This window comes from Haliotis rubra, unplaced genomic scaffold (genome assembly GCF_003918875.1).
Source record: "Haliotis rubra isolate DU_JTF1 unplaced genomic scaffold, ASM391887v1 Scf316, whole genome shotgun sequence".
Taxonomy (NCBI): Eukaryota; Metazoa; Mollusca; class Gastropoda; order Lepetellida; family Haliotidae; genus Haliotis; species Haliotis rubra.
In genome coordinates this window covers 128627-143247 of record NW_025766987.1, presented here as the reverse complement: position 1 = coordinate 143247, position 14621 = coordinate 128627, and the positions used below count along the sequence as shown (strand labels likewise).

The 14621-nt window shown below is 39.3% G+C and overlaps 1 protein-coding gene across 1 annotated transcript in view; it reads left to right on the top strand.

Annotated features, from left to right (window-relative positions):
• LOC124283442 (E3 ubiquitin-protein ligase PDZRN3-like) overlaps positions 1–14621 on the top strand; it is a 298678-nt gene that overhangs the window by 228621 nt on the left and 55436 nt on the right. The window contains 1 exon segment of the mRNA XM_046719497.1: positions 5328–5470. Coding sequence (XP_046575453.1) covers positions 5328–5470 — 143 coding nt within the window.

Genomic DNA, 14621 nt, shown 5'->3' with positions numbered 1-14621 from the left:
CATTTTTAAGGCATACAGCTTTATAGGTCTGATGGTCTCAATTAATTGTCATCGCACCTTTTTCACCTTGGGAGTTAGTAGGTTAAGTCCTTTTAACCAACCAAATGAAGTTCCATTTTATTTGCCTTGATGAATCTATTCAGATCCTAGAAGCTAATAATCACAAGAATTTGTCATTAGAATTGCTGAATTAGCGAAATAACACAATGAAAAGAGTTATAATCGGGAAATCTGCGAATGACTAGAATGTACCATTTGTGCAAGTCTTCACAATTGAGTCTGCTATCAATGACATCTCATAACGAGGAGATCGCAGCGTGAGTAATTTCTCCAACTTCCAAGTTTTTGCCCGAAGCTGCCTGTGCTAGCATGATGCCATGGAAGCTGTAATTGGAGTGCAGTTAATACACAGGGCTGGGATTCCACCTACTGCCTTCTCACGTACAACCTTCACTCATGACGAGATCGAGTATGGCAGAAAGTCGCTACACTGCTGTTGTTTATGTTTTCTACTTTTTACATGTTTATTATTAATTGTGTAGACTTCGGTTAGAGAATTTGAAAACATAACGTCGGACATGACACTGGCAGTTTGTCTAACTGTCATGGCTAAAGTCATTAAATACTTGTAAAATGAATGTAATAGTTGTTGATGTTGCTGAAAGTGTACATCCTTTTAACGCACTGATAATGAAACGAGATATACTATATCTTCTTCAGTCCAATCTAAAGATTAAAATGTCAAGGTCTTTATGCTGTTCATATTTCAAGCTATGACATAAAAATGAATATGTATTTGGTCGTGAAAGTTAAATATTTATCACAAAGCAGAACTTTTCTTAAAACGTCTACAACTATTTGACCGAAGTTGATGTTATATATATTGTCATTATCTATTTCAATACTGAAAAACCTTATGCAGCTGGAATATTACTGAGTGCAGCTTTAAACAACACACAGAATACTGAAAAGAAAGCTTAAAACATAAAAGCTATTTTCTTGACAAATATCATGTATCTGTTCTGTTTGATTGGCATTTTAGAAGTTGATCAATGATAAGAAAGGTAAGACACTCTATGGATGGCAACTTCATCATTATATTATGTTGTGATGTTTCAGTATAGATTCTTCTAAAAAGAGAGCTTAAAACTTGAAGCCTATTTTCTTAACAACTATCATGTACTCGATAAAGCTCGTGCAGTTTGTACCTCTCAGAATCCAGTATAGATCCTCATTTCTACATGATTTTTCGGTATAGATTCTTATTTAAAGAGAGCTTAAAACATAAAAGCTATTTTCTTGACAACTATCATATCATATACTCGATGAATGTCGTGCAGTTAGTCCCTCTCAGAATCCCGTGTCAATCCTCCTCTCTACATGGGGAAGATGGCTCGGAGCATTCAGTCCTGCATTCTTGGCATGTTGCATATGCACAAAGCCAACCCTCAGCTATTCAGTGGTGTATACCACTTAAGTACAGCTGCATAGCACTGAACAGATGAGGAATTGGTCGCCCATGGAACTGAGATAATGTTTATGGGTATTCTGTAGAGATTTTTGGAATGACTGATCTAAAAGTAAATCATTCTGATTATAGGCGTATCTGAATTGAGTAGAAGTTGAGGAGGTTTTCTTCAAAACTGGCTTCTCACTCTTTAAAGGGTCTGTCACTTTTTCTAAACGCATTATGTAATATGATGGGTTTGATTCATGGGTGGACTGCGTAGCAGTAAGGTATATTGAGATTTTAAATTGGTTGGAGCGGTGAAATTGGTTCCAACTTTCACATGGTGAATGGTGTGATGTGTTGGACATTGTAATTATTGTGTTGTGTTGTCATTTTGTTCTTTGCTGCGAGAAGTTAAATAGCAAATGACAAAGAATGATTGATAATAGCGGGTGTATTTCTAACAAGGATGTGGAGATTTTATTATCTCTGTTCGAAATCCAACCAGACAGTTATGAGAGTGAGAAATTTTGGAGGTACCTCGAGGAAATCCGAGAACGCTATAAACAAAAGGTGGCAATCTTTTTGTCAGTGTAAGGAGCTCATCCAGGTGCAGACTTGTATTACTTATGACTTGAGGAGCACAAACTCCTCGCAACACATGGAGTTGCATTTCCATTTCCTGAGTGGAAGGACTTGGGTGATGGGTGCTTGCCTTTGTTCTTGCCATTTTGTTTTTACCAGCGGTGCCTTGATGACCTGATCAACATCAAGCCCGGCTGCTCACATGCCGTCAGCCCTAAACACAATGCGAGGAGTTCGTGTCAGGGCAGTGCATGTACAGAATTTACATTACATAAAACACAGGGAGAGGACACATGGCCGTTGGAAAATGTTTTTGAAATTATGATCAGCTTCCATAGTTTGTTTAACAAATTTTTTATTCAAACTTTGAAGTTTGTCTTTGATGTAAGTTTATCCAAAATGTTACATATACAAGCCTGTGTTACAGTGTTAAACAGATGTGATGTATTTAACGTTGTGAAGATTACATAATACCCGGACTCTTGAAATCTTTTCGACAAAACAAAGTGTTTTCTTTGACAAATGGTTAGAAGCTACAACACTGTGCGAGGTCCCAGTGCCCTGCCCACGTAGTAATCCATTTTGCTAAATATTTACGGCTCCTTTTGTCTTGTGTCAGTGGTATTGGGTAAATATTTTGGTATATTCCCAGCATGACTTATCTCCCCTTGCCATCGGGTAGAAATGTTTACTCGAAACACCTGTCACATGACCCGCGTCTGAGATTCTCCATGGATATGATGCAAAATGTATTGTTTTGTAATGTGTGAAAGTGAAATCTACCAAGGTACAATAGGTGAAGCGTTTGTTTGAAAGACAGTCTTCCAACAGTCGGCAAAGCAGGAATAATTCTGGATTCGATTAGAGATTGCCGACTCGAGAGAGTCAGGCGCCCTGGAGAAGGTGCAAGGGGCTTGTTCCAAATGTCACACCTTTATCCGGATGCCACAGTAACACAAATGGTCCATGTGTACAGTAAAAGTTCTAAAAATCTGATCACTGGCATTTCTGACCTCAAAATCTTTTGGATGAACATCAACTAATGTCTTTGATGTGAAGATTATGACAAACAGAATACTATATTTTTTCTTACAAATGTAGATCAATACAACGATCTTAAGGTTATATGTTTTCATAACAGGTTGATGGTTTCGAGTTGTTTTGATACACACACTTATCTTTCCTTGATTCTCAAAGTGATTCTCATGTTTCAAGTGTATATTAATTAGAATTGTCTGATTATCCCGATCAAAGTTGAGTAGGATGTTTTGAAGAAAACGTTGATAAATTCATCTTTTTAAACTGGTTGTAGGTGGTGTCATGGTGTAGGTTTTACTGTAGATTCTTCTTGTCTTTCTTTGTCGGAATACGATTACAGTATATTTGGTTAAGCCTAAGACAGCAGTGTATAGACTATTGTGTTTTCAATGTCTGGCGATGTTTGTTGGTATTGACAAGTTTTGTTTTGACTGACAAATGACAGATTGAGCATTACAGGATGGGATGAACTCCACAGAATGACGAAAACGGGTGAAAAAACCGAATGTTTTTATAGTCGTAGTGCTAAAAGAAACTATGTTATTCGTCTGGGGATGTGTCTGGATGGTAGTGAGGTGTTGCATAAAGAAATCAACGGAAATAATTAGATAAAAGCAAATACGTAAGAATAGAGGTGGGAATAGTTTTGTGGAAAATAGGTTTTAATGAATGTTATGTAGACCTAAATTGTGTTAGACATGGTCAAACATGTCTGAAAGTTGCATGTAGCAGAAGAAAAATGTCTCATGATACTTCTACAATTGATGTTTTTAGTTCGAAAAAACTAGGAATTTTACAAATATTTTAAATTTGATTTAAGATGGCTATGGTGATTCAGAGATCTGACATGTTAAGGAAATTCTGAACATTAGAAGGAAGTGCGTTGGGGAATACACAAAAATATTTATTGGCTAAAAAAACTGGGTGTTTAATGATTCTCTGAGGAGAAGAATCTATCCTTGCTGAAAAGACTCCGGCAATAAGTGTGCAGCTTCTTTCATAAAGATTACTCACAGACAGTTTAGCTCCTCTCGCGTTTGGATAAATCACACTATAGCATATTAACAAGTTGTTCTTCCAGTGGACATAAGTTGCTTCCAATCTCAAGTGATCGATTCAGATGGAAAATTATGGAAATGTTTGTGTCATGCTCAATTAGAACACCCTGCTTGATGACCAGGGAGGCCTCCGGGGCGCCATTTGTCAGAAGCTACATCACTTCCTGTCTTAGATGACATGGAAATCGTGAACATAAGTATGATTTTGTTGCAGAAATGTGTATATAAGTTCCCTCTACCATTCCAGGGTAGTATTCCCTGCTGACTTTTAGGCTGGTTCTGTTCGATGTTAAGCCATTAAAATATGGGTTAGGTTAATTTGACAGCAGTTCTGCGAGTTCATGAGAGGGTATGTTTTGTCAGTGGTTGAGCTGACTGTTTTATACTCGACTGGGGAATAAACCGGCAATCTGTGACTGCAGGGTCGTTATTAGAGACCAAGAGCCTATCAAGCCATGGACAACTGTATTAGGGAGGCATGATGTCACTTCTCTGACAAGGGCTTTTAGGCCTGTTGCTTGGCTGAATGGAAAAAAACAATGTTATTCACCAAGGCGTGAAAGCGAACGTGAGTTAAGGTTTATTGGAATGGGATAGAGGCATCCTTTTAATGAAACACCGTGATGGTACGATCTTAGCAATATGAATTTCTCCGAGTGCTCCCTCTAGAGAATGGATGACCTGGGGGCAAACGCTTGTGCAATATAATTTCGCCATGCATAGATCAACCGAAACAGGACTTGATATCTGTAGAGAAGTGGCAGGGATACTAGCTAAATCTGTGACTGTGGCCATCGCTAATTGGATGTTCTTGAAGCTGGACTCATCAGGGTGGGTAGCTCGCCAGCCACATTGATAAATTGAGTGGCCCGAAATAGTGAAATATTGGAGTGGTATTCCAAAGCTTGATCCCTGACTTGCACGCCTGTGCTCCCCAATTCCACATCAATATTCTCATATCGGCTCGTTGCATAGTTTGACAGCTCTCAATGGTATCTCCGTCTTCATCTGATTGCATTCTTTGTGTTGAGGAGCTGGATGCAGCTTGGTGAATAATATTCCACTATTTCACCCGCCTTTTTAATCAGGGTTACAAAAAATTACATGTTAGCATTGAAAGTCAGTATAATTAGCAGAGGGGTGGCAAGTGATCATGGCATCGCTGCTAGTAACAAACATGTCTTCTCGTGTTGCAGTTTATATCAACCATCGTCACGGAGACCTGTTGCCTTCTCACCTAGTGCTGAAATGGGATTAACAGACATCGAGATGTCACACAATTTGGACTTTGACGATCCCTACTTTGATGACCGGCCATACGAAATGGAATACGAGGTTTGTACACACTTTCCACCATCTCCCATCATCCCTTTGATTAAAATTTCATGATTCACGGACGAGGACGTGATTCATGGAAGGGCCGGGTTTGATGAAGCTTTGGCTGGATTTGTCCCCAGCATGATGGAAGTAGAACCCTCCACTCCTTCACTCACAGCCATAACAACTGCTGAAAGAGCCATGGTTCAATCAGAGATTCCACAAGCCTTTCTTGATCCCCCTTAGAAATCCAATACATTATTAATAGAGAATGCCCATGATTAGGACAGCTTTCATTTCCATCCCAGCCCATCCGAAACCCCGATGACGAGGATCAGACTTAGGATACAAGATGTTTGATCAACTGGTGGAAAAAATGGCCGATAGGATCATGTTATCCCAGCGCTGGTGGAATGTTTGATAACCGCACGTCTTGGCTAACGCGAGAGGGGTTGATACAATGGTTAGACAGCTCATCAGCAGCTGATTACTCTTCAGCTGGTATATGATCTCAGAGTAAAAGAATGTTATGTATATTGATCATTTAATCGTCGGATCAAAGATTCAATATTGAATGTCGTTACATTTTGATTTTTGGGGGTCCACATAATACACCACCAATACAGGTAGATACATTTTTGTGATTAGGGAGATACAGATTAGTATTTCAGAAATTCAGTTATTTATCTAAACTATCACTCTTGTCTCACAAAACAAATTGCCTCTGTGGGAAACGTCAAAACAAATTATCACAAATTATTGTGTTTTACATTCAGTGAATGTATGACAAATATTTTCTGTTGCTTCTTAACTGACTTCAACCATTTTCTCTGTATTATGTTCCATTTCTTTATTGCAACAGACAAGTTGATAGAGCAATTACAGGAACCATTTGGTGGAGATTTATTGCCAGTCAGGAACCATTGTTGACAAAATACAATAAGCTGGTGGACATTATCGAACACAGGAATGTTGTCTGGGGCTCTGAGCACTGATTCAGGACATCACACTAATTGTAATTACAGGGAAGCTGGGCCACAACCAACTCTATTCTACTAGGTGACAAATGTTAATGATGCCTCTCCAAATAAGCACCTCACTAAACAAACATTTTAACAAGGGTAGCAGGAGGCAGTGTGTAATCATGTGGACAGTGAAGGGTTAATGGACGCTCGGAGTGTCCACGTGGAGGGATGGTCAGCTGGATCAATTTGTACAGTTAACTTGGCTCTCACTATCACACAGTTAGGAACATCATGATGTAATGGCAGTTGAGTCCAGAACTATAACTGTCACCTTTCAAATAATATTATTTTGTTATTATTTGCATATTTATGATAATTAATGCACAATCAAAGCATATTCAGAGTGGTACACTGTTACTCTGGTCAGTGGATCAGTGTGCGCTCAGTTGTCATTCTCAGCTCCTTGAGCAGTATACGACCCAAGCTGTGTGTGGCACTATAAGGTTAACAGTGACATCCCATCCTTCCGGGTACCCAGTCACTGCTGAGTGAAAGGTATTTTTCAAACAAAGTTACTTGTCTTAGCAGCAAAAATAGAAACTGTTTCTCAAACCTCCATGTCATTGTGATTCCCTCTGATCAATTTTCCTTATTTGCAATAAAAAAGTAATTTTCAGATTTCTTGTCATATTTAGCATACTCCCTTTCTGTAAAATGACATACTTGACAAGATACAAATTCAGTCTGTGACCAGTTTCTTTGCATTTTTAAGAAGGAAGTATTCCATACACACCGTATTTGGTATCAAGAAACAAAAGTCTACCTCTCTCCTCACTGTTAAGAAAAATGTGCCAGAGAATTTATTTTTTTTAAATTCAGCCTTATAGTGGCATTTCATATATTGGTAAGGACAAATATTATCTCTGTGTTTCCTGATTAATATCAAGTCTGTAACATCTTTTAGCTGGATTTATGTGCCAACAAGTAGTACATTGTCATGGCATTAGTCTGCAGGTAAATGGGCCCTTTAGGACTGAGAAAATCAACAATTGTCAAATTGGGATGATCGTTTGTATTGTCAATACATTTCTTTGAAAATTCAGCTCCAGTTAAGGTCAAGTTTTATTTAAGTGATTATATAATTTCCCAAACCAGCTTTTCTCTCACATATTGGTCATACAACTAGGCTTGATGTTGTTGACTTCATTAGATATATCCTGAATTTCCCATACAGTAATACTTGTTCAAAATGGGCCATTATCATAAACCTATACTCTCTAACAAATATAGTTATAGCCCATATATCTGAAATATTGCTGAGTGTGGCTTTAAACAACAAACAATATATAGTTATCAGAAGCTACAAATATTGAAATGGGTTAATAATAAGATTATTTTTCTTTGGGGATTGTCATTAATTGGTCGCTCTGGTCATCAAGAACCCATTTATCAGTGGACTCCAGATTAGACAGTGATGAAGCTTTGCCTGGGGTTCCTGCTTACCATTACATCACAGTACGGTATGGGGTCTATTAGTGCATAGATCTGGTGCTGCCCCCTGGTGAGTGCAGAACTAGAGAGTTACACAACAATATACACCAATCAGGTCTGCCAGGTCGCCCCTTGCTGCTTGAACCCTTCTATCTTACCCTGTACAAGTGACCGATCAGAGCATCCTGGAGAAGATTGTTAAGGTTTGATGTTGTTAAACTTCAAGAATGATGGACACTGGAGATGAAGCTGGTGTTTGTGGGGAGACTTGATCAGCTGTGATCAAGCTGAAGGTCCTCAAGCCTTACCGTGACACTAATCCCTAAACACCAGAAATTTATGACCCTTGGGCCACTGTCCTCCCTCCCAGGATCATACCTCTTCGTCTTGTACCCTCTTCCCACGAGAGACTTGGATTAAAAACACTCAATCGTTTGTCCTGTAAAATCTAATCATAATCATAATCATGATCATAATCCCCACCCCATCCTGTCCTGTCTATGCCTTCATTTAGTATTAATCCATCTAGCCTTTCTTTGCTTAGCCACACAACTTCAACCTTTCTGCAACATTGTTCCACATATTCCCTGATCCACCCAGCTTTCATTTATTTGCCAACCTTCTACCTTTCACATCCATATTCCACTTATTCTTTTATTCATCCATTCTTCCTTTCTGCACCTCATACCCCACCTTTAATCCTTTTCGTCCTTGTCTTTCTTTTCCCCACAGCCCCACCCCTCTGTAACCCCATTACCTACCGTATTCCTCCCTCCTCCCCTTTCTTCTTCCTTCTTTTCTTCCCCTTCCTCCTCTCCCGACCATCTTGTTCCCTCCCCCATTTCCCCATTACCTACCATATTCCTCCCTCCTCCCTTTCTTCTTCCTTCTTTCTTTTCCCCTTCTTTTCCTTCTTCCTACCTTCTTTTCTTCCCCTTCCTCCTCTCCCCCCACCATCTTGTTCCTCTCCCCATTTCCCCATTACCTACCATATTCCTCCTTCCTCCCTTTCTTCTTCCTTCTTTTCTTCCCCTTCCTCCTCCCATCCCATCTTGTTAACGTAGTCATTACCATCCCCCCTTCCTTCTTCCTTTCTCTTGTCCCCACCATCTTGTCCCTCCCCCGCCCCCAGCCCTGTTCATAAGGTAGCTGGCGCACCCCTTGCCCTGTAATACATGTCTTACATAACCCATCTACTGATGTTTACACTGTCCAAGGTGAAAAGTCCCTGCCTCAGAGGGGGTGGGACATTTGGCATGTAAACTGAGAAATATCTTGCAGCTCTGTCTGTTTGAAGTTTAATTGTAGTGATTATGCTAAATATAGCCACACAATCAATCTTCTGTTGGTTATTCTTTGAAATACAAGGAATGGAACACCTGGTGATAGCTAATTCTAGCACCCTTCTGACACCGAGGTCATGAAGAAACATGGTGATGTACGCAGTAAAAATGTTAACACTGTTTACACCTTGAATGTGACATTCTCGCACAAATTGAACTCGATTTTCACATGAACACAATGTTTTCTTTGATACAACGTACACTTTACTGAAGAAGGTGGGCTCAGTTATATAACAGCCTGCAGTCAGCAATGCAGAGTTGTGTCCCTTGAACACTCCAGAATCCTGTGATCATGGGTTTGAGTCCAGTTTATGTTTCTAGATTTGACAGCACTACAACAATACATGTGGGTGTGATGAAACTGGCAAACATGTGAGACCAGTATCTCTTCCAGCTTACCACAAATATTAAGCTTAAATAATATGACTTGAATATTGAATACTGTTCAAAGTGGCATTAAGCGCAGCTGGCTCGCTCGCTCACTCACTCACTCACTCACTCACTCACTCACTCACTCGGGGCGGTGGGGTAGCCTAGTGGTTAAAGCGTTGGCTCGTCACGCCGAAGACCAGGGTTCAAATCCCCACATGGGTACAATGTGTGAAGCCCATTTCTGGTGTCCCCCACCGTGATGTTGCTGGAATATTGCTAAAAGTGGCTTAAAACCAAACTCACTCACTCACTCACTCGCTCTTTCATTTTCTTCACTGATCAGTTGCATCAATTAATCCTCTCCATTTATCAGCAGTATTGAAACACCCAGTCTGACATGAACCCAGAGTCCAAGCGTTAGCTGAACCAGTTGCTAGGATTCCTGTCTCCCTCAACTCCCAGTGATACCGAGCTAATAAAACTCAATAAGCTACATCCATATAACTGGTGATTACTTAACTGGAAACAGTTTTTTGAATCAATGTAGAAAATTAGTGGGAAGTATTTCATCAGTGTTGCTATGAGCAGGGCAACAGTTTCTGTGACATGGAAGAAGAACGCTTCTGGCTGTTCCAGCAACTGTTGTGTTATGGAATGAGTCTCTTGCTTCATTCAGCTAATGAGAGGAAAGTAAACAGTCGGTGGTCGGTCACAAACACAGATGCATTGTTCTCTAAATAAACTAGATCCCTTCATCCATTGAGATGCCAGATGTTATGAAAACAATGCTCCCTCAACATTATCTGACATGTTTTTTTATTAGATAAGGCTATTTGACTTCAGTGCGATATGAAATTTATCAGACTCTTGGTGGAAGGGTATTTGATTGAAGTCATATCGGTTTGGAACTCTTCAATCTTAGATTGCATTGTTTTGTATAAACCATAAGATATAAATTATATGTGTTATGACATGCGTCATGTTTCTGATAGGATGCGTGAATGAAATTCTCTGATGGGTTGAAGCAATATTAGTTGTAGGGAAAGTGGTATTTGATCAATTGTCATCTGATACTACCCACAATTCAACTTCCACCCCACCGCCTTCCTTCCTCGGAATAATAACATAGCCTCCATTTCCATAGGGGAGAAATACTTTTCACATATTGTTAGCTTTTCTGGACATTCAGTGCGGTAGTTTTTTCATGTGCAGACCACGTGCCAAGCAAGTTTGTCATATTTGAGGTCTATTTGTATGTTGATAGCTGCAGTGGTTTGGGATACTGCGGATTAATTCTGTACAGTCATGTGTTGGCATTCGAGGCTTCCATAACCGCAGCTCACTCTGAGGAAAAAAACATGAACCTTGAAAAGAATATTTCTTCCAGATCATGGGCGCTTTCTGCCTCAAGAGCACATGGAGCCGGTGCAGGATCTGTAATTTTTCACCAATCATTGGCAGTAGGATTAGGTAAAAGATATTCTAGAGCTTTAGGAAGAGCAGTTTTGTGGATTGTTATGTGTGGTTTGCTCCTTGTTTTAATCGAGGCCATTAAACAAGATGATCCTTCGTCTAACGGAATGCTGATGCTTGGAACGTGATTCTTGTTTTAGCCTCTATCTGGCGTTTCAGTTGCCATTCCATTGGAGAGAGATGTTTTGCCGATACATTTAGCCACTCTTCAGATTTGAAGACAGGAAGGGAAGCCCCACAGTTTACAATGCTGTATTGATTCAGCTACAGCCTGCCGACTGCTCGCAGTGCTTTCACAGTCTTTAAACTTTTAAGGTTTCACAAAAGAAAAACGTCCTCTGAGAATCAAATAACGTCAAAACGAGAAAGTTTGAATCAATTGTTACTCTTCTTTTGTGTCATTTAGTCTTTGAAACCTAAAATAGACCAAATCAAAGGGCAAAGAGAAAATAATTTCACGTTTTTCCCTGCTCTTTGCTTGAAAATATTTTTATACCTTATTCCACAGAAAATTATATAGATTTACACACCAGAGTGGAAACAACTGCTAGGGAACTCACTTCTCATGCTGGAAATGCCATATGCGAAGGAGATTACGGAAGCAATTATGAATTTTGTGGTTGTTTCTTCATGTCTCTTGTTCCTAGAACAAAGTGAAAGTAGGCATTTGTTCCTGGAAGTTTCAACTCTTGACCTTCATTCCTGGAAATGTGTAAATCAGCCTCCCAACTACTGGTGTCAATTAGGCCGTTTATTCACACCTGTGACAGAGAAGAATCATTAATGCAGCCCGCAAGTAAATTATTTAAAGTGTAACTATATGTCACAAGTCTGTGTTCAATTACCGGTTCCATCCTTCCTTTGTGATGCCACCTCATTCTTGTTGACACGGAAACGGTCAGAGATGAAATTCAATTAATAAGGTCACATCAGATTGGTCTGGTTAAACATAAATGTATATGGTTAACACATTCAACCTATTCAATTGTTGAAAACCTAATAACATGAAATACAATTTACATAACCTTACACTTGAGTTGGTTATGGCTGATAGTGATTATTAAACTCAAATAATATTAATCATGTATTATGGTAGAAGTGCAAAATAATGTTAACATTTGGAAAAATGGAAAAATTCTGAATTCTCTATTTTAGAAACTCATGGCCGTTTCTGGCATTTGTATATTCTTATAATTTCTACCAAATTTGTAAACTGTGGATGCGTAGTATGGGGAGCACCTGCTCTCCGGTTCTGGGGTGACACTTTGGTAAACTTCCTTGTTATAATGAGATTGGGAACCAGCTCTGCTGTAGGATTGTAATTAGGAATGCACACATGTTGGCTGCTTCCTACAGCATATATAACTCCATTAGTTTATTTGTCAAGTATATTTGCCGTGCAATATCATTGATACTTGCTCAACTGAATGCTGTTTAATCATGGAAATGTGATGCAGTAAAGTCTGTTACTCGTGTTTGCATTTTAAAGTGTCACTTACGTTGGTTTCATTTTTTGTGGGTTTTTTTAAGTGTTAGAGAAATTTAATGATTCTTGATGACTCCCTTATCAGCAATATATTCCAAAACACTCACTTGATCTTTGCCCCATTCTATTCCTTCTTACATGTCAGTAAGACTTAAGATAGATTTACGATAGCAGTAGTGCTGCGATGAGGTAATGCTTTATCTGTCGTAAGTTCAGCACAGACTTACGATAGTGCTGCAATGGCGTAATGCTCAGGCTTAGTATAGTAATAGTGCCACAATGATGTAATGTTGCAACTAACACAACATCTGAGACAGACTTACGACAGTGTTGCGATGACATAATGCTACAAGTACAACTGTCGTAAGTTCAGCACATGCGCCAACTGTCTCTACTTCCACAGCTTTGCTATGAGGCGTAATGCTTGGCGGTCATAGCTTCAGCTTCAACACAGATGTATGCTTGTGCTACGATGACATAATGTAACAGGGCTCTGGCATTGATCATAAGTTAAATTCTTTTACAAGACCACTGAATCATCCAGCTACTCCTTATAAAACAGTTGCAATGACCTCCTCCATGTTGTTTATGAGTGACGTTTAGGTGGGCTTCTTGTGTATTGAATTGAAACAGTAATGGAGCCGTATCTCTTGCAAATTGATGCATAGAAGCATTAAACATGTCTGCTCTTGAAGAAACATGAACAAATCTCGGAGTTACAAATCAACTTTCAGTCCAGGCATGCTGTCATTTTCCAACAATCAACGTCAGTTTGCTCCTAGTTTCTCTCCAAACCGCCATTTTCATTTCATTATTTCATTACAAGAGCCAATAAAACCAGCCTGTTTGATTGGCCCGGGGAGCCCTCTCCTCTGATTGGCCTGTTCAGCTGTCTCACAACTTTATCTAACTGCGGCTTGTCACATGATGAGAGAGCATAATTTGATTGGCTGGGCTTGACAGCTATAGCTCATATGACGTAACCTCGTTAGGTAATTGCATAACACTGTCTCATGATGATAGGGTTATAAATTAACTCCAATATTAATAACATAATATTCAACTAAAATAATGACACTTCAAAAAGAGAATTATCTGAACAAGATTGTACAGATCCAAACATGGAATTGTCAGTGTGGTTTGTTCTCATGAAATACATCATTCTGATTCGGGGAAAAAAAATTCATATGCTGCTGAAAAGATATAGGAGATGAGCCATCGAGAATAGGGTTTTACACGATAAAATCATGAACCTAAAATTCTTTTAGAGAATTTGAAAGCTTATGGGCTTATAGAAATATTTAAAAGACACCATATGTGCGTGCACACACTGTTGGTCCATATGTATAAATGTATCAGTAGTCATTTTACAGGTATATTTAATCATTGACATACAAATAACTGAGTAAAACAAAATCTTTACATCCTTTTCCACAATAACACAGTTGTATTAGCCCGGGCCCTGCAATTTACAGCCAGTCAAGAAAAAAAAATCTGTTAGTGAGTTGGCGATCTTTTTTATTTAAGAGATTTATTTATGGAAACAACTTTATTTATATTTTAGTTGAACATTTAATGTCATGTAATCATTTTCAATTTATTGTTTGTTTTATAACGACTGCCTCCGTGGTGTAGTGGTTAGAGTGTCCGCTCAGAGAGCGGAAGGTCGCGGGTTCGATCCCCGACCGCTTCATACCAAAAGACGTTAAAATATGGTACTTGTTGGTCCCTGCCTGGCACTCGGCATTAATGGGTACAACAAGGACTGGTCGGCTCGGAGTCAGTATAATGTGTCTGAGTGGGGTATTCATGCTTCACTGCGGCATGGTATCTCAGTGGGCTAGCACTATAAAACCAGCTTCAGTCTGGGCTAGTACAAACAGCCGCACATACACATACACACACATGCACGTTGTCATATGAGCAAAATATTCTCAAGTACGACGTTAAAACCCAAGTTCACCTCACCTTGTTTTATAACACAAGATGTCTTCTTTCCATTCCAAATATTTGTATAGTTTTGCCAGAAGTAACAGTACAAGG